The sequence below is a fragment of the Eumetopias jubatus genome, unplaced genomic scaffold (genome assembly GCF_037043125.1).
Source record: "Eumetopias jubatus isolate StellerSeaLion01/CBP00866 unplaced genomic scaffold, mEumJub1_p1.0 scaffold_4, whole genome shotgun sequence".
NCBI lineage: Eukaryota > Metazoa > Chordata > Mammalia > Carnivora > Otariidae > Eumetopias > Eumetopias jubatus.
Window position 1 is genome coordinate 106801546 of NW_028274810.1, and position 25943 is coordinate 106827488.

The 25943-nt window shown below is 58.1% G+C and overlaps 2 protein-coding genes across 3 annotated transcripts; one reads left to right on the plus strand and one right to left on the minus strand.

The window, feature by feature from the left end:
* Positions 1 to 785: 785 nt before the first annotated feature.
* On the plus strand, positions 786 to 5728 carry TNFRSF18 (TNF receptor superfamily member 18). Of its 2 annotated transcripts, none has more exons than XM_028108632.2 (5): positions 786 to 1041; positions 3595 to 3714; positions 4719 to 4806; positions 4974 to 5173; positions 5243 to 5728. In XM_028108632.2, the coding sequence occupies exons 1-5, from the start codon at positions 801 to 803 to the stop codon at positions 5365 to 5367; spliced, it is 774 nt and encodes a 257-aa protein (XP_027964433.1). In that variant the 5' UTR covers positions 786 to 800; the 3' UTR covers positions 5368 to 5728. The 2 variants fall into 2 exon arrangements, with proteins under 2 accessions (XP_027964433.1, XP_027964434.2); XM_028108633.2 differs by lacking the exon at positions 786 to 1041 and adding an exon at positions 2583 to 2739.
* A 5785-nt stretch (positions 5729 to 11513) lies between these two features.
* Positions 11514 to 25238, minus strand: TTLL10 (tubulin tyrosine ligase like 10). The gene is made up of 12 exons (XM_088022868.1): positions 24680 to 25238; positions 23914 to 23994; positions 23702 to 23837; positions 23457 to 23575; positions 23142 to 23271; positions 21692 to 21777; positions 21198 to 21369; positions 20127 to 20298; positions 19304 to 19444; positions 12765 to 12881; positions 12344 to 12437; positions 11514 to 11962 (listed from the first exon to the last, which is right to left on the minus strand). The coding sequence occupies exons 1-12, from the start codon at positions 25236 to 25238 to the stop codon at positions 11514 to 11516; spliced, it is 2256 nt and encodes a 751-aa protein (XP_087878994.1).
* Positions 25239 to 25943: the final 705 nt, after the last annotated feature.

Genomic DNA, 25943 nt, shown 5'->3' on the forward strand with positions numbered 1-25943 from the left:
AAAAATGTGGTGAGCGGCTCAGAGTACTGGAAAACACAGAGGGCAGATAAAGATCGCCTCTCCCCTCACTGCCCAGCTGTAGAGGCTCCACTCATCCCCGCAGCCTGTGACTGGGGCGGTGGTGGGGGGCTTCCGGAGGGGCTGGAGCAAGAAAGCAGACGCAGGCACTGACGTTTGGCTGATGTCACCCCTGCCTTTTGAGCGGCCTTGCTCATAAGCCACTATCTCTGTGGGCATTAACGTGGGCCCTTTGATTTCTTGCTGCTGTGGGTGGCAGCCACGGAAGAACCTTCCTCTCCCACTCGCCCCCGGGCCCTTCCAGTGGACATTTCCTGCACAGAGCTCCTCCTGCCCAGCTCACCTTCACCCCTCCCCACCACACACTGCTTCCAGAAGCTTCTAACTCTGTCCCTGCCTCCAGAAGGACCAGCGGACCAATGGCACAGTCTGACAAGCATCATTTGTAGGGTATTGATCATATTTCCCTGGGCCACAGTACATCGTGCGCTAACCAGAATTGGGGTGACCCGGTACTGCCACAGGCCTGACCCCTCAGGTCTTTGAAATGAGCAGTGGATGAAGGTCTAGACCGGCTGGTTCTGTGTGTGGAGTCCCTCTCTGTCCCAGCGCTCAGGCACATGTCCCGGTGTGGGAGCTGAGCGGAGATCTCAGGGCCCCTCGGAGCCTCGGGCAGCCTGGAGCTACAGCCCACCCTCGAGCCCCCTCCCTCCCCTGCACCGCCAGGCTTACCCCTCTGTGGAGGGGCTGTGCTTCCTGGGACTTGGAGAGCTGAGTCACAGATGGCTAATTCCTGTCATTTCCCTCAGAAAAGGAACAGCTGCCCATCTGGCCAGGTGGCAGCTCCAGGTCTCAAAGGCCAATACCACAGCTGTCACCACACCTCCCAACCCCGGGGGTATAAGCCCAGTCACGGTCCTGAGACCCTGACCCCAGGGAGGCTTCTTCGAGGAGGCAGGGCCCCAGAAGCCCTCTGTGCACACGGGGAAGCCGAAGCTCTGAGACACCAGGGACAGTCTCACGGTGAGTGGGAGGCTGAATTTTCTGTGGTTCGAGGGCTCGGTCAGGGGCTGGCCCTCCACACCCTCCAGGATGACCAGATTTGTCCGGAGAGGTCCGGGTGGAAACCAGCCCAGCCGTTAGAGCTGGGACCTGAGCAGGGCCACCTCCGGGCCAGAGCTTCGAGACCAGAGGCTTGGTCAGTGCCTGGACCGCTCCTTACCAGCAACCTCTCCCAAGATCTGAGGAGGTCCTTGGGTTAGGGGTTGTGGGGGCGCTCCCCTAGGAGCCCTAAGCTATGAGCAGGTGTCAGCAGAGTGGAAGCCCAGCGGTGTGTGTGTGTGTGTTGGGGGGCCACCATGTGCACCTGGAGCCTGGTCAGACCTTGTTGGCCAAGTGAGGGCGCTTGTCCTGATCCCAGAAAGGGGTGGGGGTGTTGTCCCAATCCCTGGAGAGTGGGAGGGCCCCTTCTGATCCCTGGAAAGTGGGGGGCCTCTTGGTGCGGGGTTCTGGGCTGAGGATCAGCAGGCAGGACCATGATGCTGGCGGGTGTGGGCCCTGGGGTCTGTAGGTCTCATAGAGGACGAGGGAGCTGGAGGAGATCTTTAAAAGCCCATGGGGCCCTCCTGAGGAAGCTGGAGCAGGGGTAGGGGACCCAGCCAGACACTGAGGGGGCACAGCGAGGGAGCAGCCCTCGGCCAGACTGTCCTTGTGGGGGGTCCCTGCAGCAGCCCCCCTGTGGGCACTACCCACCTCAGGGTGCTGTCTGCCACTTAGCATCCAGCACCCCCCGCAGGCAACCCTCCCTCAGACCTGACAGGTTACAGATTCCTCTTCCCTTCCCAGTCCTGCCTGAGTAGTTGGGAATGTAGGCTGTGTTCAGTGTCCCTCTCCCCTCCATACACACACATTTGGGGGCATATTTAGTTTCTGGGTAGGAATCCCCGGAGCAAAGTTCAGGAACACTTAGGCACCCCCGAGGCCGCCTCCCCCCACCCCCCGCCCCCGCACACCAGTCTCCTGGAGGCCCCCGCCCCCACCCTGTGTGGTTGCACTCTGCAGCCTGCTAAGAGACCACCTCCGTGAGATACAGCGGGGCTCAGTTGACTTAAAAAAAAAAATTTATTATTTAGAGCAGCCTTGGGTTCACATCAAACCTGAGGGGCAGCTGCAGAGATTTCCCACGTGCCCCTGCCCCCAGGGGCCATTTGTGACGTCCGACACGCGGCGCGGACAAGTCGCGGTGTCGCGGGCTGCCTCGTCTACAAGAGGGTCGCGCGCGGCCGTGCATTCTGTGGTTTGGACAAAGTTCTAACGACCCGTCCTCACCACTGCAGTCACTCGCGGTAGTTTCGCTGCCCCCAGAGCCCCGGCGCTCCGCCTGCGGCGGGGCATTGTGGGCTGCCAGGTGCCACAGGGGGTCCGGCTGGGAACAACCTCTCCGGCCGCCCTGCACCTGGGCAGAGGCCCGCAGCCCGCGGGGGGCGGGGTCTGGGCGTGCCCGGATGGGGGCGGGGCGGGGCCCATCCCCTCAAATCTCGCGGCTGCGGCCCGCCGTGGGTGCCATGGAGGCGAGGGGCGCGCGCGTGGCCCTGTGCGGCGTCACGCTGCTCTGCGCCATGGGCCTGGGCCAGCGCCCCGCCGGGGGTCTGAGCTGCGGCCCCGACCGCCTTCTGCGGGGAACCGGGACGGACACGCGCTGCTGTCGCCTGTGCACCCCGGGTAAGGCGCGTGCGGGGAGCCTGTCTCGTGGGGCAGCAGCGCCGCGCCCTCTCCCTGTGCTCAGACTGACTCGACGGGGCGGCGGGCAGAACTTCTGGGTCCAGAGCCCACTGTCCCAGGGGAATGGGTGCGGGGGCGTGTGGCAGCGAGGAGCTCAGCTCAGGCCAGTGGCCCAAAGCGGGGTCAGGGGCTCGGGGAGTGCAGGATTTCCCCAAGGCGAGTGTTGGGTCCCAAGGTCGAGGAAGGCCGTCCAAGCTCTTACTGAGTGGCTCGTGAGCCCTTGGCCCTCACTCAGACCAGCACAGGTTCGGCCCCAGCCCCTGCCTCCGACTTGCCTCTGTGGGTGAGGGCCAAGCGGCATGTGCCAGCTTGGGGACAAATACTGCAGGGAAAGCAGCTCAGAGCGTCACCCTGCTGGAGCCTGGGGGTTGAGAAGGGCGGTGTCTGAGGGTCCCAAGTCTCAGTGTGGCAGGCAGGGACAGAGGCAGGAGGAAAAGGGGAGAGGGAGTAGGTCCCCCAGGTGGCCCCCTTGTCCAGCAGGGACGTGTTCTGGTGACATGCCAAGTCACCACCACCCTGGTGGGAGCAGCTTCAGGGCAGTGGGGGACACAGCCAGGCCACATCGTGGAGGAGCTAGGTGCCTAGGAGGGAGGGAGACAGCTGGACCCCACCGGGGTCCTGGCTCCCAGACAGGCGCCCTCGGCCCCCTGGGGCTGCCTGAGGGTGGATGTATGGACTGCCCTTCCCTATATCACCCCATTCCCTCTGGAGGGCCCCCGGGGCGGGGTGGGGGGAGTCCTGAGGAGGGAGGGGCTTGGCCCAGCTGCTGAGAGGGCTGGCTTTTCTCTTGCTCAGCTGAGGCTTGTCCTGAGGGGGACTGCACGTGTGTTGAGCCAGGGTACCACTGTGGAGACCCCCAGTGCAAGACCTGCAAGCACCACACTTGCCCGCCGGGCCAGGAGGTGCGGCCTCATGGTAAGTCACCGGCAACTGTGGCCTGAGCGGGTCCATGGGTTTGACCAGGGCTGAGCCAGAGCTCATGGGAGCGGATGCGTAGCCAGTGCCATGAGGGTGGAGGGAAGTGCTTGTGTGTGGAGGGTACATGTATGTTCTCTGGGCAGGCCGGCACTGGCGTCTCGGGTCCTGCAAGGCCCAGGTGGGTGGGGCCGTTTGCTGCTTATTGCCGTAGCTCAGACGTGGGTCTTAGCACCCGGGCAGCTTTGGGGAGTCCTTCCCTCTCTTAGCTTGGGTTTCTCTTTCCAGCTCGAGGGTACTCCTCAGGGCTGGTTGTGGGGAGTAGTGGGGGTGTCCAGGGGCTGTCTAGCTCTCAGCTCCTGGCTCTCACGATGCTCCCAGTCCTCCACGTACCCTGAGCATCGGCATGGGGACAGTCCTGTCAAAGCTAGGCCTGCCCCCTGTTGCCCTGTCTGGGGGTCAACCTTTTCCTGGAAGGAGCAGCTCAAATCCTCTTGGGGCCTGTTTACCTGATGGGAGGGACACAGGGTAGCCAGAGGGGCGTTGGGACGTTGGGTAGGACAGGGTCCAGGGTCAGCTGGGGTGCAAGCCTCACCTCCTCTCTCTGGGACCCTCACTGACCTGTTGCCCTCCAGGCCACTGGACCAAGCGTAAGGGCTGCCCTGATTCTTGCCTGGTTTCTACTTCCACCCCGTATGGGCTCCCTTACCCTCCGGCCTCCAGTGGACGGGCCCCTGCATTCCCCTCTGGCCATGTGCCACACAGCTCTCCTCTCCCAGATTCCCCAGGAACCTCCACTCAGCTCAGCATCCCTCCCCCACAGATGCCTGCCCTGGAATGGGGCACGCCTGGGCACTGATTCTGGCCAGACCCCAGTCTTGCAGGCATCAGAGACCTCTGTCCAATGGATAAGGTGTGTGGGAGTCATTCTGCTGTGGACCCAGGCTCCAGATGGATTCCTTCTCATCTACCCCAGCAAACCCCGGCTGTCTGTCTGTCTCCAGGGAATTTCAATTTCGGCTTTGAATGTGTCGACTGTGCCACAGGGACCTTCTCTGGAGGCCAGGAGGGTCGCTGCAAACCCTGGTCAGAGTGAGTCCTGGTGGGACCCTCAGGTGGCCGGCCAGTTCCTGAGGGAGGGGCCTCTCCTGTCCTTCCTGGTGCGGTGACCCCCACACAACTCAGAGGACAGCAGCCCTGCGCAGCGGGTGCTCGGGTGGCCGAGGGCTGACCGAAGGCTCTGTGTCTGTGTGTCTCAGCTGCTCCCAGTTTGGGTATACCATGTTCCCGGGGAACAAGACACACAATGCCGTATGTAGCCTGGGGCTGCCGCCCGCCGAGCCACACGGCCTGCTGACCATCGTCCTCCTCACCGTGGCCGCCTGCATCCTGGTCCTGAGCGCAGCCCAGCTTGGCCTACACATCTGGCAGCTGAGGAGGCAACCCGTGTGGCCCCCAGGTCAGTTGCGCCCCCCGGGGTGGGAGAGGTGAGCCCTCGGCCCGCCCACTGACTGAAGCCCCTCTGCAGAGACCCAGCTGCCCCTGGAGGCACGGCCGCCAGCCGAGGATGCCTGCAGCTGCCAGTTCCCCGAGGAGGAGCGGGGTGAGCAGCTGCTGGAGGACAAGGGCCAGCTGAGGGACCTGTGGGTGTGAGGCCTGGCTGTCCTCTGCCGCAGACCCAGAGCCAGACCCTCCAGGAAGCGTCCCAGGGCTGACCCTCGGGAGCAAGGGCTCTGCACCCTGCCGGGGGGACCCCAGCTCTGGGCCCGGCCCTGCTCCCCTCGATGGTGGAAGTGGGTGGGGGATGGTGACAGTGGCCAGTCCCCCAGACCATCCAGAAGAGGCAGTGGCTGTGGCCAGACCCCATGAGAGATAGAGCCACAGCTATGGCTGCTTCCCTCCCTCGCTGGCCCTGTTGGGGGGGTGTCTGTGGGCCCCTGGCTCCCAGGACAGGAGGCTGTGCCCAGTGCGGGACTCAGCTGCAGGCAGTGTGCAATAAACACTTGTCCAGTGACCTGAGTGCACGTGTTCTGGGGTGGGAGAACAGGGAGACAAGCCCCCCCCCCCCCGCCAGTACCCCCAGTCTCCTTCCAGCCTAGGTGGGGCTGGGGGTGGGGCAGAAATCAGGGCCATTCCAGTCCTGGGCACAAGCGCTTAGCAGGGATCATGGGACTTGGAAGGCTTCCTGGAGGAAGGGCACCATGATGGACACTTGTCCTGTGTGCCCTTTTGCAGCCCTGTCCGAACCCCCTGCCCTGGCAATCTGCTTGGCACTCTGGGACAGTTGCATTCTGTGTCCAGTCTCTGGACCCCTGCTGCTCTGGACTCAGGGTTCTGTGCTGGTCACACAGCCTGCTGGCTCCTGGGGGTGCCTGTCCTTGTGTCATTCTGGCCCCAAGTCCAGGGCGAGTCAGTTTCTACATGCAACTTTTCCTGGTCAGGAGGGCAGCCTCTGAGGGGCCTGCCTTTGGCCCCCACCCTCTCAGCAAGCCCTGCTGCTTGCCTCCGGCACCTCCCAAGTTCCCTCTCCCTCGGGGCATGGTTCTAGACTCCCGCCCGTTGGGGGCGAGCAGTATTCTCCCAGCCTCCTGGCAGGACTGGCACCTGGAGGCTTTGATGAGGACTCCTTGGCACAGCTGTCCAGGGTGTGGCAGGCAGGCCGGTGGAGGCTGGTCTCGACAGCAGGCCCGTCAGGTGCCAGCACATCTGGGCACGTGCCCACAGTTCCTGTGCTCCAGGTCCCCCACGGCCCCCTTCCTACCTGCATGCCGCCCTGGAGAGCCCCTTGGCTCATTGGCCCTCACCCCCACTCAGTCCCGATGGGCCGCAAGGAGGTGGTGGAGAGATTTGCTTGTGTGGCAAACAGGGGCATCACCCCCACCCCCTCCCCACCTCGGCTTGGTGCAGCCACTTCACCCCTAGAAGGAGGGGTGTTGACAGCTCCTTCATGATTTTCCTCGCGTGGGGAGGAAATCATTTTCCTCCTCCGTGCCTGCTGGACCCTAGGCTCCGGGCACTCCCACGGAGCCCAGATTCCGGGTGAGGATCCCGGTGAATTAGCTAATAAGTGAGAAAATACAGGTGGACTGGATGGATGTCAGGGGACAGTGGGAGATACCATGCTGTGTTCCGGGAGAGCCCCCGGCCGACTTCTCTGGGACTTGCCACACCCCCGGCCCCTCTTCTGTCTCCAGGCCAGGTCTCCTGCCTGTCAACCCCTTGTCCCCCCTGCTTCAGGAAGCCAGCTCTCCTCCGGTCTTGCTCTTGTCACCTGGGTCACTTGACGGCCCCACGCCCATGGGATGCTCAGGGCTGTACTGGACCCTCCACAGGTGCTTCCTCAGGCTGCCCTGGGGCAAAGGGCTCCCCAACCCTCGCTCAGCTGTCCCGGGGGTGGTGGTGGGGGGTGGGGAAGTCAGGGTGTCTGCAGTCATGGATTTTCCTGAGAAACCACTCTGGCCTGCATACACCCAAGTCCTGAGGGACCTCTCTGTCGGCTGACTCAGCATGGAAACTCCCCATGGGGGGGCCCCCTGTGGGGTGACAGCGCCCCGATGTCAGCACGAGGGCGGCACAGAGCAGGGTGGGAGATTCCAAGGCCCAGGTGGAGGATGGGGTGGAGGCTGGATTCAGGCAGCAGCAAAAGAGGCTGGAGAGTGAGGCCTCGCTTGGTGGGCGGGGCAGGAGGGGTCTGGCCCTGAAGATCTCAGGGTTTGGGGAGGGCTCAGGGGAACCCTTGTTGATGCTGGATCGGCCCCCTTCTGTCTACCCCTCCCCCACTGCCCCTCGCAGAGATGCCCCCTGTCCTTCAGCCCAGCTCCCTGCTCCCCTCCCGCCTTGGAGCCCCCAGAACCCCATGGTTTGCAAGCTTGGCCTGGCCCTGAGGCACCCCAGCTCCCAAGACATAGAACAGGGAGGGAGCACGTGGAGGGCCTGGGCCTCTGTGATTTATAGGACAACTCTTCGGTGAAAAGAGTCTGTGCAGGGCCCTGGGGGCACAGAGGCTGGAGAGTCGGGTGGAGACCCCAGGGCATGGGCAGGCAGGGGCTACCACCAGGGGTTTTAGGGAGGTGAGGCCTGAGCAAATCCAAGTTCTGGGGGACAGAACTGTGGATGGGCAATGGAGGGGGGCAGTGTGGGGAAAGGTTAGGGGGCTAGTGCTGAGGTAAGGGGCTGTTGAGAGGCTCCTGTCCCCCTCCTACTCAGCCCAGCTTCCTGGGGTGGGGGCAGGCATGTGCCCACCGGCAGAGCCTGGCACACCACCTGTCCTCCTGGGTCACTGAGCCCTGAGAGAGACCCCATCGTGGGACTCTGCCCAGGCCAGCTCCAGACCCTGCACGGCTTCCCCTGAAAACCCCACCCCATAGGACTGGCTCATCAGCTGTTCCGGAAAACCACAGCTCCTCCCGCCGAGGTACGAGTCCGTGGTGTCTGTTCAACCTCAGATAAGGGCCTGAAGGCCGCCCTTGGTTCCCAGAAGAGCTTCCGGCCACAGCAGCTCACCACCCAGGCCCCTCCCTTCCCCTTGCTGGAAAAGGTCCCTTTGACTGAGATCTGGACTCAGCCGGTGTGGGACTCCCTCGGGAGGGCAGAGGTGGGGACCCACCGGAGCTACAACTGGACACTGGCCCCTCTCAGCCCCAGGCCAGGGGCACTGCAGGGAGCTGTCCTGAGGCGGGTGGTCTCCCGCTACCCCCAGGTGCTGGGATGTGCACCATGGATAGAACAGGTCCATGATGCCAGGCCCGGCCACGCAGGGGCTTTGACCAGGACGTGGGGCCATCACTCTCGGCCACCCTGCCCCCCCACCTCGTGGTTTCCTGAGCATTCAGGAGCAAACCACTCTTCCTGCAGTGGGGCTCGACTCTGAGGTCAGAAAAGGACTGGCTCCTGGGGGCGCTACCCTGTGTTTCAGTAAGAGGCTGTGCTGGGGTGGAGAGACAGCTGCCTCCGCCCCGACCTGGCTCATGTTTCCAGTAAGCTTCGGGAGCTGAGGCGCTTTCCAGAGATGCTGATTCTGGCCAGGGCTACTCCAGACCCCTTTCTCAGACACACACTCTCCACAGGAGACAGGCTTCAGGATGTATGGGGGGGGGGGCATGTCCTTGGAGTCCTTAGGGCTCCGTGGGATCTTTGGCTGAAACAGACCCATGGCTGCTGGGGGGTGGTCAGCAGACCCTGCACTGTGTCTGCCAGGGGCGGAAGGAAGTCCCAGTGGGTGCCAGGGGGGAGGGCCTGTGCTGGGCGGTCCTCTAGGTGGAGGCTACAGGGATGGTGGGGGTCCCTGGGTGAGAGCAGAAGGCACTGCTTGAGTTCCCCACCCACCAGCAGGACCCCAGGACTCACCCCTGGAGGGGAGTGAGGGAGAGGGAGGGAGGGAAGGTGTGGGGGGGAGGTAGGGGTGTGAGGGAGGATGCGGTAGGGGAGAGAGAGACACCCAGCTTCCAGGAGCCCACATTCCCGTCCAGTTACAAGCTCTAGCCATAGTGCTGCCAGGCCGGTCCCAGGCACTCGGGAAGCCGTCCCTCCCCTGCTGCTGAGGCAGGCTCCCCGGGCCCCTCTTCGGTGCCTGCTGCCCATCCTGCCATCTGAATACTGGGATCCACCTCGTACCTCCAGATGCTCAGGTGCCCCACAGCACCCCAAACTCCACCTCTGGCCTTCCTTTCCCTGGGGGTCCTTACAGTTCTGGCTGGCAAGGGCAGTGCAGGGCCAAATGCGAGGTGGGTGGGGCCGGGGGAGGTTCCAGATGGGGGGCAGGGGTGTGGCCATCACCTCTGGGGGTTTGGACGAACAGCAGTGGTTCTTGGGAAACTTCATTTGTTGACATATGGGCTCTCAAGGGAGTGCCAGGGACCCAAGAGCAGCAGACAGGCTTTGGGGGAGCCCCAGGAGGGCAGGGCAGCCCGTTCCACCAATGTACACTCCTCTTTACATTTTGCACTCACTCAGCAGGGAAAGCAAGCCTGTCACTGAGGCCTCAGGTCACTCTGTGAGCACCATGTTGACACTGGCAGGGAAGGAGAGCTGGAATGCACCAGCACCATCGGGTCACAAGAACCCCGACACTGTGTAGGGCAGTGGCCCAGTGGCCAGGGCTTGCAGGACAGATGGGATATCAGGAAGGGCGTGGGAGAAGCCTGTGAGCTGGGACGTGGGGTACAGACGCCCCAGGGGGGTATCAGGAAATGTGGGGTGGCCTGGATGCTTGCAGGGAACATAGCGCTGACCCCAAAGATGCAGTGTATTTTACAAAGACCTGGGGGCACTCAGCTTGCCCAGGAGGCCACTGCACTCCACCCCCATGGAGGCTGGTCTTTTCCCCTCCCTGGCCTTTTGAGCACAGAGCCAACAGACCCAGCTGCACAGCAGGCAATGGCTGAGCTTGGCCAGTCTCAAGGGTTGACCACCAGACATGCCGAGGAGGGGACTGAGGGTTCTTGGACCCCAGGCCTATGGTGATAAGCGTGTGCTTCTTGACTTTGGTCTAAGGACCCCGTATCCTTGGCCACAGCAGCAAGATGAGGGTGTGCAACAAAGTGCATTGGGGTGGCAGGGGTCGGGCGGCTGGTCTGTGGGTGACTGGTTGGGTCAGTCCCTGGCCCCAGGGGGCTTTTCTTGGCACCCCCGCCTGAGACACAGTGGTGCACAGTGCCCTCTAGTGGTATTGTGGCTTTTGCTTCCCTGGGAACAGAGCTGCATTCCCAGCACAGCGGTGGCTGGACAGCAGACCCCGGTGGACCCCAGGTCCCGCCTGCACTCCAATGTAGAACAGAGAGTGGGTTCCCGCCGGTCAGGAGGAGAGCATTTGTGACTTGGTGGTAACTATTTGCTGAGGCGAGGGCAGGGGGCGTGAGAGGGAACAAATGAGGTGTGCAAGCTGGCGGGGGGTGGGGTGGGTGGGATGGGGCGGTAGCTGGGGGTTGGGCTGCCTGCCTGGACCCTGGGATCTGGACTGGGATGGGTACGGGTGGCTGGGGGGACATGGGAGAGGGGATTATGGCTGGCTCTGGACACTTAGTGGTAGCAGGGGGCCTGGACACATCAGAGGCCCTGAATCTCCCCGCGTCCTTAGGGCTGGGCCCACGAGCAACGGGAACACCTGAAACCATGCACGGACTGGCCAGGGTAGGTCCAGTGCTGACTCAGCACCTCCTTTGGGGCTGTCCTGCCATGGCCATGTGCCCCTCACCCACGGCCTAGGTCCTCTGGGCTTCTGCAGTGCCGGGCCTGTGGGATCGTTAGGTGCCCCAGGGAAGCAGAGGGGAGTGCAGGGCCCAGGTGTTCTGAAGGCCCAGAAAGGGGCTGTGCCAGGGTTGAGTGTGAGCGAGTCCTCCTTTCTTTCCATGGGGATCCAGGCCCTTTCCTGGGGATCAGAGAGTCAGGCAGTAGGGGTCGAGTGGGTTGTGGGGCTGCAGGAGGGTCCTGGTCAATGAGAGACACAAGGTGATATGCAGGAGCCCAGGAACTGGTGGGCTTCCCCATGACAGAGGCAGCCCTATGAAGGCAGAGTAGGAGGCTGTGGGGAGCTCATCCCCTTCTAGTAGGACAGACTCCCCAGCTCCCTCCCCCAGCCCCCCCACCCCGGCCGCCAAGGACTGGTCCAGGCAATGGAGTAGGGGCTTGTGGGGCAGAGGGAAGGGCGTTGGGCCCAGGGAAGCCCGCATGGGAGCGTCTTGGGGAGCGAGCGTGGGGAAGCCTGGGACATCCAGGGGCTGCGGGCCACCTGATCCGCAGCAGAGACCGTTTGTAACAAAGTAGCCTTTATAGGTCCCGAGAGGGCGCTGGTGGCCCGCCCGCTAGGAGCCGCGATGACCCGCGTTCTTGCGCTCCTCGCGCTCCTCCTCTCCCAGCCCCGGGGAGGACTCTCGCGCCGGCTCCCCAGCGCCCGCTCGCGGCCGCTCGGCCCCGGGCTCCCGGCTCTGGGCGCCGTCGGGGCCAGGGCCGGGCGGTCGGGGCCGCCTCTGCGCCGAGGGTGGCCGCCCGTGCGCGCCCCCGGGGCTCCGGGGTAGCGCGGGCCTGCGCGCGCCCGGACCGTCGGCCGCGCTGAGCGGAGGTGGCGCGGAGCAGTCGGCCTCGCACGCAGGCCGGGGCGGGGGCAGCGGCGGGCGGAGGGCGCCGCGGGAGCCCCCAAAGCGCGGCCACAGGTCCGTCTCGCCGTTGTGCAGGAGCACAAAGCGGCGCTGTGACCGCAGAGGCAGCATCTTCTGGTTGCGCAAGCTCTTCTGAAAGGTCTCGATTGCCAGGTCTGGGGAGGCGTGGGAGGGGATGAATGGGGGCATTGGTTGGGGGGACATGGGAGGGGCAGGGACTCAGCCTCCCCAGCATCGTGGTTGCAGGGCTGGGGTGGAGGTTCTGAGGACAGAGGAGGAGGTGAGGGAGTGCTGAGGGGCGGGACTCAGTGAGGATGAGGTGTGGCCCGCACCAAGTCAGTGGGGAGGTTGAGCAGGGACACCTTTCTTCTGCAGGGCCTGAGCAGAGGGTGGGGTTTCCACGTAGGCCGTCTGGATGTTGGAGAACTAAGTTTGTGGGCGTCTGAATTTGGGGAGAGGGTGGGGTGGCACATCCCAGGCTGGGCAAGCAGTGGGGGGCCGGTCTGAGGGTTCTGGGGGCTGCACAAGGGCCTCACCCAGGGTCTCCATGACCACGCCTGGAATCACCTCCTTCAGGACTTCACAGTTGGTGTGCAGGGCAGGGTTGGAGTTCATCTCCAGCAGCCACACCTGGGCCCAACACTGGTTAGCACGGTCCCCACACATCACCCGGCCAACAGGAGGCTGAGGCCCTGGTCTCCATTAAGCCGAGTGATCCTGGGCAGTCCCTTCTTTTCTGTGGTCTCACTCCTCATATTCGCCCAATGGACTAAAGCTCTGAGGGTCTGGCCTTGGGGGGCGCTGCTCCAGCTGCAGGAGCTTGGCAGGGGGTGGGGGAGCCTGACGGTAGACTGCACCCCATGGGCTTGCCTGAGTGGTCAGGATATGCACACATGGCCCCTGTCTCCTTGCACCTGCCTACCAAACCCCACCTGCCCCAGGAAACCTCAACAGTACCTTGAAGTTCTCATCAATCAAGAAGTCACAGCCAATGAGGTCGAAGTAGCCCAGCTTGCAGTGGAGCTTGGACTTGACAGCCTGGAAGCAGTGGGCCATGATTTGCTGCATCTGCTTCTGTGAGTGGGTCAGGGAGGGGGTGACTGCATGTTACCCCCTGATGACACCTCCCAGGCCTGAGCAGCCACAGCCATGCCCCTCACCTGGGCTCCGACCTGTGTGCTCACCTGCTCTCTCCTGTTCCCTCACCTGGGCTCCGACCTGTGTCCTCACCTGCATAGCTACACCTGCTCACACTTACACACTGAGTCACAGGCTTACAGCTAGAAACTCATTCACTCTTGTTTTATTCCTTCAGCAAACATGGGCACTTCTCCTTCATGGCAGGTACTGGGGTACAAGAGTGAAGAGAACTTTGAGCATCTCACTCATAGCAGGAGAGATAGAAAACAAATGTGACACGTAAATCACTGTATATTTTGGGCAGCATACCAGGCAATAAGGGCTGATGAAGGAAATGAAGCAGAGTTAGGGGTTGGAGGGTTCTAGGGTAGTTGTTGCAAAGAGGGGTATGGGGTGTTGGGCCTCATTGGGGAAATAGTGAGCAGACTGAAGACTGAATGGAAGGTCTGTGGGATAGGGCATGGGGAATTTGGGGGAACAGCACAGCTGTAAGTGCGAGCATGCCCAAGGTGTTGGGGGAATAGAGTAAGGCTGCTGTGGCTGGAGCAAGCTGGAGGGGCAGCAGGAAATGAGTCCAGAGTGGTGCCAGTCATGTCATGGGGGCATGGGAAGAACTTTGCCTTTCATGCTGATATCAGAGCTGTTGGAAGGTGGAGCACAGGAGGGGTATAACTAATTCATGCCTAATAGGGTCGACTGGCTGTATGCTGAGAGAAATGGAGGGGCTATGAGGAAGTTGTTGCAATAATTCAGGTGGCTTGGGCAGGTAGAGGTAGTGGGCTGGATTCTGAATATATTTTGAGATAGAGCTAACCTGATTGGTTTATGAATGGGTTATGAGCTAGGGAAAGAGTTATCTTTAAGTGTTTGGTCTGAGAATCTGGAAGGATGAAGCCCCCATCAACTGAGAAGAGGAGGAGAACCATGGAGTCTGAGATGTTTAAGAGCTTGCAGATGGGGTGTTGATAGGCCCTGGGATATAAGGTTCAAGTTCAGGAGAGAGGTCAGGGCCAGATGTTTAATTGTGGAGCCAGGAGACTTTTATTACCAATGGGTGCAGATAAAGAGCAGAGCCCTGGGCTTCCAGAGAGCAGTAGTTGGGACATGTGGGGCCAGAACAGGGGGCCAAGAGGGAATGGGCAAGGTCCTGGAAGCCATAAGGGAAGGACACCAGGGAATGAACAGTTGGTCCAAACTGGCTGACAGATCAGGGAAAAAGAGGACTGGGAACTGACCCCTGGGTTTGGCAACATGGAGGTCACTGGTGACCTCAATGAGTGTCTCAGTGGCAGAAGAAGCCTCACTGGAGTGGGTTCAAGAGTTCAGCAAAATGGCAGAGAAAGGACACCTGAAAATTAGTCACTCCATAAAAGCCACACACACACACACACACACACACACACACACACACACACACACAACCTGGCAAAAATAATCAGAATCAACTTTTTCAGAACTCTGGAAACTAACCAAAGGCTTTCAGCAACCTGAGCAGTGCTTATGAAAGAAAAATCTTGAATCTTGGTAAGAAGAGCAAGCTTTGTAGCATTTTAACTTGCCCTAGTTTTATCCCTACCTCCCAGCTCAGGGCTAGGCTTGAAAAAAATCTACATCCTCAGTACTGGAGATAGAATGGACTTAACTTGCAAAGAATTGTAGCTATTTGTTGTGATCTCTCTGCTGGCCCCCCAGAAGATATCACTTGAAAAGAACTAAAGGAAAATATGAGAATGATATCTTACCAAATGGAGAATATCAGTGAGCGAAGAGACAGATATTACAAAAGGAAACCACATAGAAATTCTGGATTTGAAAAGTATAGTAAATAAAAAATAAAATTCACTAGAGGAGCTTAACAGTTGTTTGAAGATAGGTCAATTAAGATTATCCAGTCTGGGGAACAGAAAAAGGGGAATGAAGAAAAATAAACAAAGCTACAGAGACGTGTGAGACGCCATCAAGCACACCAACATAAATAATGGGAGTCCCAGAAGGAGAAGGGTGTAAGAGGCAGGAAGAATAGTTGAAGAAATAATGGTAGAAAGCTTGCCAAATTTGATTTAAAAAAAAAAAAAAGTCTACACACCCAAGAAGATCAGTGAGCTCCAATTAGGATAAACTGAAAGAGATCCACCATACCATAAGCAAACTTTCAAAACACAAAGAGAGAATGTTGAAATCAAGAGACAAGTGATAAGTCACAAGGGATCCTTGATAGGATTCACAGCCAACTTCTCATCAGAAACCATGGATTCCAGAAGACAGTGGGGTGACATTCAAATGCTGAAAGGAAACACTGTCAACCAAGAATTCTATATCTGGCAAAACTATTCTTCAGAAATGAAGGAGAAATCAAGACATTCCCAGATTTTAAAAACCACGGGTTATCACTAATAGAACTGCCCTAGGATCCTTCAGGCTGAAATGAAAGGGCACTAGACAATAAGTTGAATTCATGTGAAGAAATAAAGAGCACTCATATGACTTTTAAATTTAAAAGTCATATAAATGAATTTTTTGGTAATTTCTTTTTGTCTTTTATTTAAAAAACAACTAAATAAAACAAAAATTATAAATCAATATTGATGGACACACAATGTATAGAGATGTAATTTGTGACAACAGCATAAGGGGAGGGAAAGAACTATATAGGAACAAGGGTTTTTGTGTGTGTTTTTTTTAATACTTTTGAAATTAACTTGGTATTAATCCAAACTAAATTGTTATACATTAAGAGGTTAATGGAAATCCTCAGGGCAACAGCAAAGAAAATAATTCAAAAACATATAATAAAAGAAATGACACTAGATATGGTACACTAGGAAATATGTATTTAGTACAAAAGGAGGGAGTAATGAAAGAATTGAGAAGCAAAAAAGATATGACATGTAGAAAACAAATGGAAAAATAGAAGAGGTAAGTCCTACCTTCCAGTAATTATATCAAATGTAAATGGATTAAACTTTCCAATTAAACAACAGAGATTGGCAGAATGCATAAAAAAACAGAACCCTTGATATCCTATCTATAAAAGATTCACTTTAGATTCAAAGACACAAGTTGAAAGTGAAAGGATGGAAAGAGGTATATCATGCAAACAGTATCAAAAGCGAGCTGGAGTGGCTATACTGACATAGATTTTAAGACAAAAATTGTTACTAGAGAAAGAAAAGGGCATTGTATAATAATAGATCCAGAAGATGTAATAATTGTAAACATACGTGCACCTAACAACAGAGCCTCAATATTCATGAAGCAAAAACAGAACTGAAAGGCAAAACAGACAATTCAATAATAATAGTTGGAGACTTCAATATCACACTTTCAGTGTTGGACAGAATATTTAGACCAAAGATCAACAAGGAAAGAGAAGACTCATACAACACTATAAATCAAGTAGATCTAACAGACATCCACAGAACATCCACAATAGCAGAATATATAGTCCTCTCAGGTGCACGTGGGACACTCTCCAGGATAGACAAAATGTTAGGACATAAAGCAAGTTTCAGTAATTATGAAAGAGTTCAAAACATGCAAAGTATGTTCTCTGACCACAATGGAATGAAATTAAAAATCAACAAGAGAAGGAAAATTGGAAAATTCACAAGTCTTTGGAAATTAAATAGCACACTCTTCAGCAACAAGTGAAATGAAAGTAGAACACACAAAATCTTATGCAACGCAGTAAAATCAGTGCTTAGGGGGAAATTTATGGCTGTAAACACCTGTAAAAAACAAGAAGAAAGATCTCAAATGGATAACCTAGCCTTTAACCTTAATAAACTAGAAAAAGAAGAGAAAATCCAAAGCAAGCAGAAGGAAGGAAAATAATGGCTATAAATGGAATAGAGAGTAGAAAATCAATAGAGAAAATAAATGAAACCAAAAGCTGGTTCATTGAAAAGATTGACAAAATGGACAAACTCTTAGCTAGATTGACCAAGAAAATGGAGAGAAGACTCAAGAAATCAAGAAAGACCTTACATAGAGAGAAAAAATCATAAAAAGGATTATAATTATTCATAGAACACTATGAACAGTTGTAGTCCAATCAAATTAGATGACTTGAAAGAAATGGACAAACTAACAGCTTGACCCAATAAGAAATAGAAAATCTGAATAACCTATAACAAGTAAAAGTTGAGTTAGTCATAAAAAAACCCTTCCACAAAGAAAAGCCCAGGATCGGGTGGCTTCACTGGTGAATTCTTCCAAACGTTTAAAGAATTAACACTAACTCTTCACAAGCTTTCCAAAAATAGAAGAGAAAGAAACACATCCCAAGCATGCAAGAGAGTGCTATAGACCAATACTGCTTATGTGTGCAGACACAAAAATACTCACTGAAGTACTAGCAAACTAACTTCAGCAGCATATTTAAAGGTTAATAAATCACGTCTGAGTGTGACTTATGCCAGAAATGCAGAGCGATTCTATGCATGAAAATCAGTCAAAATAATACAGCACATTCATAGAATGAAGGAAGCAATAACTATCAAAACAGTACACCGGCACACGCATCAGTGGAATATAATTGATAGGAATTCTAGAGAAACCCAGACATATCCGATCAATTGATTGCCAACAGTGTGCCAAGAACAGTCTCTTTGACAAGTGGTGCTGGGAAAGCTGGACATCCACACACAAAAGAATAAAGCTGAACCCCTCCCACCATATACAAAAATTAACTCAAAATGGAGCAATGACCTAGCTGTAAGAGCTAAAGCGATAAAACTTAGAAGAAAACACAGGTACAAATCTCTATGACTTTGGATTTGGCAATGGATTCTTAGATATGAATTAGATGAATTGGATTTCCTCAAAATTGAAAATGTTTGTGCAAGAAAAAGGACATTATCAAAAAGTGAAAGGACAACTCACAGAATGGGGGAAAATATGTGCAAATCACATATTTGATAAGGGTCTAGTATCCAGAATATGTAAAAAGCTCTTAAACAGACCTATAAGCTCTTAAACAGAATATGTAAAAAGCTCTTAAACAGACCTTATAAATAAGCATGTGAGAAGATACTCAGCATTATTCATCATTAGGGAAATGTAAATCAAAACCACAATGAGATACCACTTCACGCCCACTGGGTGACAAAAAAAAAAAAAGGAAAGAAAGAAAGAAAAATAACAAGTATTTGTGAGGATATGGAGAAATTGGACCCTTCTACATTGCTGGTGAGAATGTGGAATATTGCAGCCCCTGTGGAAAACAATTCAGCAGTTCCTCAACAAGTTCAACATAAGTTACCACATGACCTCACAATGGCATTCCTAGCTATATACCCAAGAGAACTGAAAATATGTTCATGCAAAAACTTGCATGTGAGTATTCACAGCAGCATTACTCATAACAGACAAAAAGTGGGAATAACCCATGTCCATCAGGTGACAAATGTTTATCCAAAGAAATTGTATATCCCTACAATGAGACATTATTGAATCACAGAAAGGAATGACGTATGGCCACATGCAGGAAAGGCCACATATGGTATGATTCCGTTATTATGAAATGTCCAGAATAGGGCAATCGGTAGGGACAGGAGTGGTCACCAGGAGCTGGGGAGAGGTGATGGGGAGTGACTGATGATGGGTGTGGCTGTTTCTGTTTGAGGAACCAGGTGGTGATCATCGCACAACTTTGTGAATATACTAAAACCCCCTGAACTGTACACTTTAAAATGGTGAACTTCGTATCATATGAATTATCAAGAATGAGAGAGGGAGGGAGGGAGGGAGGGAGAGAGAGGGAGTGAGAGAGGGAGGGGAGGGGAGGGAGGGAGGGAGGGAGAGGGAGGGGAGGGGGAGGAGGGAAGGGGAGGGAAGGGGAGGGAGGGGAGGGAGGGAGAGGGAGGGAGGGAGGGAGAGGGAGGGGAGAGGGGGAGGAGGGAAGGGGAGGGAAGGAGAGAGGGAGGAGGGAGAGAGGGAGGGGAGGGGAGGGAGGGGAGGGAGGGAGGGAGGGAGAGGGAGGGGAGGGGGGAGGAGGGAAGGGGAGGAAGGAGAGAGGGAGGAGGGAGAGAGGGAGGGGAGGGGAGGGAGGGAGAGGGAGGGGAGGGGGAGGAGGGAAGGGGAGGGAAGGAGAGAGGGAGGAGGGAGAGAGGGAGGGGAGGGGAGGGAGGGGAGAGGGGGAGGGAGGGAGGGATGGAGGGAGGGGTAACTGGAGACCCCCCCCGAGTGGCCAGCTGCCACACTCACCGCTCACACGCACACACACTTGACACACACTTTAGTACAGGAATAGGGGAGCACCTCGTGCCCAGCACTCACCCCCCGCCCCCCACCATAAAGGGTCTTGACCCTTAGCCCCCTCCCCACAGGCTGGTGTTAGGGAGGGGCACACGGACCGTGAAGGCGGTGAAGACCCAGTCTCTGGGGAGCCCCTTGGTCTTCCTAAATTTGTCGTTGATGTGGCGGTTGAGGCGGTCCATGCTCCACACTGTGTCCTCCTTGAGCAGCACGTACAGGGGGCTCTTCTTCTGCATGAACTGGGGGGCAGTGCGGCACCTGGAGACCACCACTCCAGAACACCCAGAGGCTCTGCCCCTGCTGAGGGCCCCCACAGAGAGCCCCCACTCCCCCCGCCGCCGCTACCCCAGCTACCCGGCAAGTCCGCAGAGGCCCTGCTCATCCCAGGACGCCCTGCAGTGACCCTGTCTGCTGAGACCCTCTCAACCATCAAGTGTCCCACAGATCCTCATGGAAGGCCAGCCCCCACAGAGATCCTTCTCATTAAGATCCTTTCAGAGACCTCTGCGCACAGGGTCTCTCCACTGAGGCCCTCACAGACCCCTCCCCGCTCATTTCCTACCTAACCACCTGGCCCTGGTCTCGCCCCCTACCAGGCTCCGCCTCCAAAAGGCCCAGCATCGACCCTCCATCCATCACCCACCGGGCTCCACCGGTCCCCTCCATGACCAGGCCCCCCTTGACCTCGCAGGGCCCGGCCCCGCCATAATCGTGCCCCGTCGTTGGTCTGTCCCTGAACCCATCTCCCCAGAGCGGGCCTGGCGTCCAGTGGCCTCTCACCATCAAAGAGAGTGGGCCACCTCCTGGCCTGGGCCACCTCTGGGTCTGAGCTTCAGCTTGTAGCTTAACTCCCCTCTGTGTTCCAAGCAATGATCTCGTCCCAAGGCTGCAGAGAGGCCCTCATCTGTGGGGTACCCTTACCTGGTTGGTCAGGTGGCCGCTGAGGTCGCTGGAATGGGGGTCATAAAGGCTGAGGGTGAGGCGGGCATAGCCATGGCCAAAGAAGACCATGTACGGCATGGCACAGGCAATGAGCAGGTAGGAGCGCACATCAAACTTCTTCCCATCCAGTAGCAGGGGGTTCTGGATGTACCTGGGGGCACATGGGGGCTGAGCACGTGGCCAGCGTAGTCTGTGTCCCCTGGCCCCCACCTGGGCCCAGACCAGGTCCTCAGCACCACTTGTCCCAGGGACCTGTGGGCTCTCTCTTCTGAAAGGACATTTCTGAGCCTGAACAGTTCAGGGAATTGGGAAGGAGGGCCTGGCCCCCAAATCTCAGCCCACTGCACATGTCTGGGGTGCCCCCCCAAGGGGCAGTTTTCACTAGGATCCCTGAGGGTGGGAGCAGACTGGGCCCCTGTGGGCAGGGAAGACTTCCTGGAGGAGGGTGGGCGGACACTGGGCCTTAGGGTGGATGGCCAGGAGGGGACATCCCAGGTGGAAGGAGCTGTAGGTCTAAAGACCCAGAGGGCCGAAGGGAGGGGCGGGGCCGCAGACAGCAGCTGTGGCAGAAGTCACCCTGGCACGTGGGGAGGTCAGAGGGACCTACTGGAGACCAGATTGCTCTCCTCCACCTCCCCGTGGGAGCTTGAGGGTCTGGACCCTGTCCAGAGGCAGAGGGAGCAAGGGAGGGGTGGTTAGCTCTGGCTTCAGGCCTGAAGGCTGGGGCTGGCAGAGAGGCTGGCCTTCCTGCAGGACAGGACAGAGGGGCAGGGCCCAGGCTGGGGAACAAGCTGACCAAGGCTTCCCTGGCCCTACCTCATGGCCAGGAGCCTGTGTGCGTGTGGGGGGCGGGGCACCTCCTCTGCAACCCTGACAAGTTGTGACACCCCCACCTCTGCCGGGTACGCAGGGGCCCAGCTGAGGGCACCACAGCTTTCCACGACCAAGCACTCCTCTATGGGCCCTGTGACCCCTACCAGCTCTCCCGGGAACCAGCGGGGCCCACGGTCAGCCCCACCATGAACGACGCCCCGTGCCCATGCCCAACACCTCTGCACGACCCGCGCCTGAGGCGCCCTGAACGGCATCTTGCGGTAGATGGGATCGTCCTCGATGCTCTGGGTCTTGACTTGTAGGGCGGCGACTTCCTCCTGGTTCCTCAGCAGAAAGATGCCTTTGCCCTGGTTGGAGGCAGTGGGCTTGCAGATCCATATCTGATTTTCTGTAGGAAGAGCCACCGGAGCTTCTTGGCTGGTCCCGCCCCGCTCGGACCACGCCCAGTCATGGCCCGGCCACGCCCCGGAGTGACCACACCCAGGGCCCAACGGCCCTCCCGGCCGTGGTCCCGCCCCCTGCCAGGATCCGCCTCTACAAGGCCCAGCCTTGGCCCTCCACCTACCGCCCACCGGGCTCCACCGGTCCCCTCCATGACCACGCCCTCCCTTGACGTCGCAGGGCCCGGCCCCGCCCTAATCGTGCCCCGTCCTTGGTCTGTCCCTGAACCCGTCTCCCCAGAGCGGGCCTGGCGTCCAGTGGCCTCTCACCATCAAAGAGAGTGAAGAACGCCTCTCTCTCGTCCCTGATATCCAGACGGTAGGTCTCTGGGAAAAATTCTTCCATTTTCAGGACCCTGGGGGCGGAGGGAGGTGGAGAAGACACAGGGAGGGCTGTCCCCTCCCCCCAGGCTAGGCCAGCCAGCCTTTCTAGGGGACTGACCCGGGGGCAGCTGGAGCACAGTGTCCACTGGAAAGCTGGTTGCCTCTGTCCCCCAACCCCAGCTGTTCTTCTGCACGTTCTGTTCCCTTGCCAGGAGCACTCTTTTCTGGGTCCTTGCTCACCTGGCTTCTCTACAGGCTGCAGGCTGCCTCACCCACACCCTGGCCGCTCTCCCACCTCCCCACTGCACTCCAGCCCACACCGGCTCAGGCACTGTGAGCGGACAGTTCAGAGCTGTGTCCCCAGGCCAGGACAGTGTCCAGCATGCAGTGAGTGGTCTGCATGGGTCCCTGAACACCCCGGCCTAGTCCAAACCTCTTCCCCTGGCCTGGGGGTGCCCTTTAACCCCTTTTCATCGACCACCAGGCCATCCTTCAATTTAGGGCACAATGGATCTTTCCAGCTGGGCTGAATGCATCTACCTCTGTGGCCTGGGGCATCCTGGGCTGGTCCATGTGAGCTCCTCAAGAGCAGATGCTGTGTCCTTTCTAGATCTGTACCCCAGAGGGAGGGCCTGGCCTGAGTGGCCACCCAGTAGTGGGTGGAGAATGGATGGATGGGTGTTTGGAGAAGTGAATAGGGGGGGTTTGGATAGGTGGGTGGTTGGATAAATGGATTTTGGATGGAAGTAGGTGGATGGGCAGGTGGTCCAGTGGTTAGATAGATGCTTGGAGGGAGTGGGTTAGAGTTATTGAAATGTGTAGGGTGGAGGTGGACAGCTGGACATGTAGATGTAAAGGTGATGTCATGGATGGCCAGGTGAGGGGGTGTGCTGCCTGCCTGGTTGGGGGTGGATGGGGGTGGGTGGGGGGAGACAGATGGTGAACATTGGTTGGATGGACAGGCAGATGAGTAGATGGTTGGATGAATACGCAGAGTGGCTCAGGCACAGCTGTGCGGTGGGTGGGGCAAGGGGAGCAGAAGCGGAGTGGTGTGGGAGGGTCTGGGGAATGGGTGTGGGCGGTGGACCACAGTGGATGTATGTATAGATCACTGGGGGGGTCCATGGGGGTAGGCGGATGGGTTGGTTGGCAGGTGTTTGGGGATGCATGGATGGAGGCGAACAGACAGAATGGTGAGTGGATGGATGCCAGGGAGGGTGGTCAGGACCAGGGATGGACGCGATGGATGGGTGGGAGTGGGACCTAGAAGAGAGCAGTGAGGGGGTTCGTGGGATGGGGGGTGGGGTGTGTGGACGGTGTCCTGTTGCTCTGGAGGACACGCAGCTGTGCGGTGAGTTGGTGGTGGGGGCCTGGGGTGGGTGGGGGGCAGGCTTACTTGGCCTGGGCACAGGGTGATGTCTTGTGGATCTTGTTCACGACCCTTGAGTACTCCCTCAGGGCACTGAGCAGCCCGATCTTGGTGGTGAGGAGCTTGTTGTTGGGAATCTGGTACAACAGCTGCTCACCTGGCAGGGGCAGAGTCCTGGCTGGCATGTGGTGCTGCGGGGCCTGGGCTGCCCAGGCCGCCGCAGCCTCCCGCCTTGCCCCCCGCCCTCCAGAATGGAGGGCAGTGGCACCACTCGGCCCCTGGCTCTGGACCAGGAGGCTCTTGCAGGCTGCAGGCCAGAGCCCCTGGCCCCTCCCCTGCTACCTTCCCGGAAGCGGTAGTAGTTGTCTCTGCACTTGAGCTCACACCACTTCAGCTTACAGTCCTCACGCCGGCTGTCTTGGACGCGCTGCCAACCCTTGCCCCTGCAGTAGGAGCTGATTCTGCAGGGGCACAGGGGCAGTGGTGACCCTGGGGCCCTTGGAGACCGGGGAGCGGGTAGGCACGGGGGGGGGGAGGGGATGCAGAGGCCACAGGCAGCAGGGCCGAGCCTGAGGCCCCCCACTCACATGGAGGCCCCATTGGTGCCTCCGACGTAGAAGTAGGGCCCCTGCCCGATGCTGTGGGGCTGTTTCTCCCCCTCCGGCAGGTGCCTTTCCAGGAGAGCGGCCCGAGGCCTGGCAATACCAGTGTCGTCCAGGAGGTCTGTGGGCGGGTGGGGGGTCAGAGGCTCTGGCCCGGCTGGAGGCTTTCCTGTCCCCAGGCCCTGCCCCAAGCCCACCTGCATCCGGTCCCAGCTGGCGTAGCGAGTGCAGGACCTGCTCCTCTTGGTTGCTCCCCATTGGTCTCTCATGGGCCCAGCCTATGAACAGGGTGGGGTTTGAGGTGGGGGCTGGGGGAGGTGTGCGTCCTGACTCTGGCCATCCTGCCCATTTCTGGCAGCCCCTGGGCGGCCCCCCCAGCCATCTGGGCCCGTCTCAGCCCAGGCTGAGTCCTGACCCGTGGGCCTGAACCTGTCTTGGGCAAGAGGGGAGAGTCATCACCATTTAGGGCCAGACTCAGAGTGGGCAAGGTCCCTGCTTACCTAGAGGGCAGGGGCTCCGTGCAGAGGAGGGCTAGGGCGTGAGGCTGGAGCTGGGGGGGAGACAAGTGCAGGGATGTGCCCAGGAGAGTAGGGGTCACAATGTCTATCATGATGTCATGGGTGACCCACGTCAAGCAGGGGAGATGGATCCAGGCCTGTCCTGGACAGGGGCTGGGTTCTGGGGCCAGCAGGGGCAGTGCCCACAGTCAGGGTGGCACGCCCAGACTGCGGAGTGCCGCTGTGTCCCCTCTCTGTGCCTCTTCAGGCCCCGGCTCTGCTGTCCTCTGCCCTGCTCATCTGGCCCAAACCGTGCACCCAGTGCATGGCCTTCTCCTGGCCCCTCTCCTAGAGAATGGCCATGTGTGGTCCGCCCATGGGGATGCCTTCCTCGGGGATGGGACGCCTGCCCCAGGGAGGCACTGGCCTGGGGTGGGGGTGGAGCCAGTCCCAGGGCTGCATTCACCTGGCACCCAGGTGTGGCTCCACCGGACCCCTGCAATCCTGGACCGCTTGCCTCTCTTCCCACTGACATGGGTCCGAGTGTGTGGTCCCCGACGGTGGATGAAGTGGGCGCGGCTTCGGGCTGCAGGCGCGGGAACGCGAGGGCGGGGGCACCTCTGGGAGGACACCACCCCCACCCCCCTATGGGATCTCTGGGCAGCCCATGGTCCTAGCGCTGGGGAGGGGTGCCGCCTGGGACCCTGGACTTGGGCTTCTGCTTGCGGCTGGCTTCTGTCTCTGGTGACCGTGGGCCTGGTGCCCTGTGCAGGCGAGGCCATCTGCGCATCCTGTCTATCGCAGACGAGGCTTTCCCTGCGGGGGCCGTCTGTCTGGCATTGCCATGCTTGGCCTCGATGGTGCTGGCTGTAAGGAGGGCCGCTGTCAGGTCTCTGGGACCTGGAGGGGCACCCTGGCCCCAAGCGGGTGCCTCCCCGAGTTGAGGGTGGCACTGCGACATGGGGCTTGGCAGTAAGGTGTCCGGCAGCATCCTCGCTGGCTCCGGGCCCTGCCCCGAGGACCATGTCTCCTTTTGAGCACCCTTTCCCATGTGGCCAACTTGGGAATATTTCAGGGATTTTAGCCATTCTTTGATGGGTCCTTCCCAATTAGGGGGCTGCTTGGGAGGTGAGGACTTTCTAAAGGATTAAAAAAAGATAAGCGGTGGAGAGGCCAGCACACTGTGGAGTTGGCAGGACAGAGAAAGGACAAACCAGGTGCCAGCAGATCACTCTCCAGAGAGGACAGTCACTTTGCAAGCAAACCAGCTGGTCACCCAAGAAATGCTTTAGTCCCCACTTAGGACAAAAAAGGAATAAACTCTGAATAGCTGTCAACATGATTATGGGAGCTGGGCTGGTAGCTGGGGTTGGGCTGAGGGTGGGCTGAGTGTGGACCACCCAGAGTCCCTTGCCCAAGCCCTGGCCCACCCGGAATGGGAGGGTTCCTTGGAGGAGGCTGAGTGTGGGGGCTGGGCCCGGCCCGGCATGGCTGTTGGGGATACAAGCCTGCTGAAAACAGGGAGAGTGCATGCATGTGCGTGCCTGGGCTGGAAGACCCCGGTCCCCTCCCACTAGGCTCCCAGAACCCAGCAGCCAGTCCCAGAGTCCTGCTGGGGGTATAGACCCCCCACCAAGATACAAATGTTCAGTACCAATCCTCAGGACTCTTGAGTGGCCCCGAGGGCCCCCTGCCCCCAGGTGTGAGAGCTCCACCCACACAGATCCGCA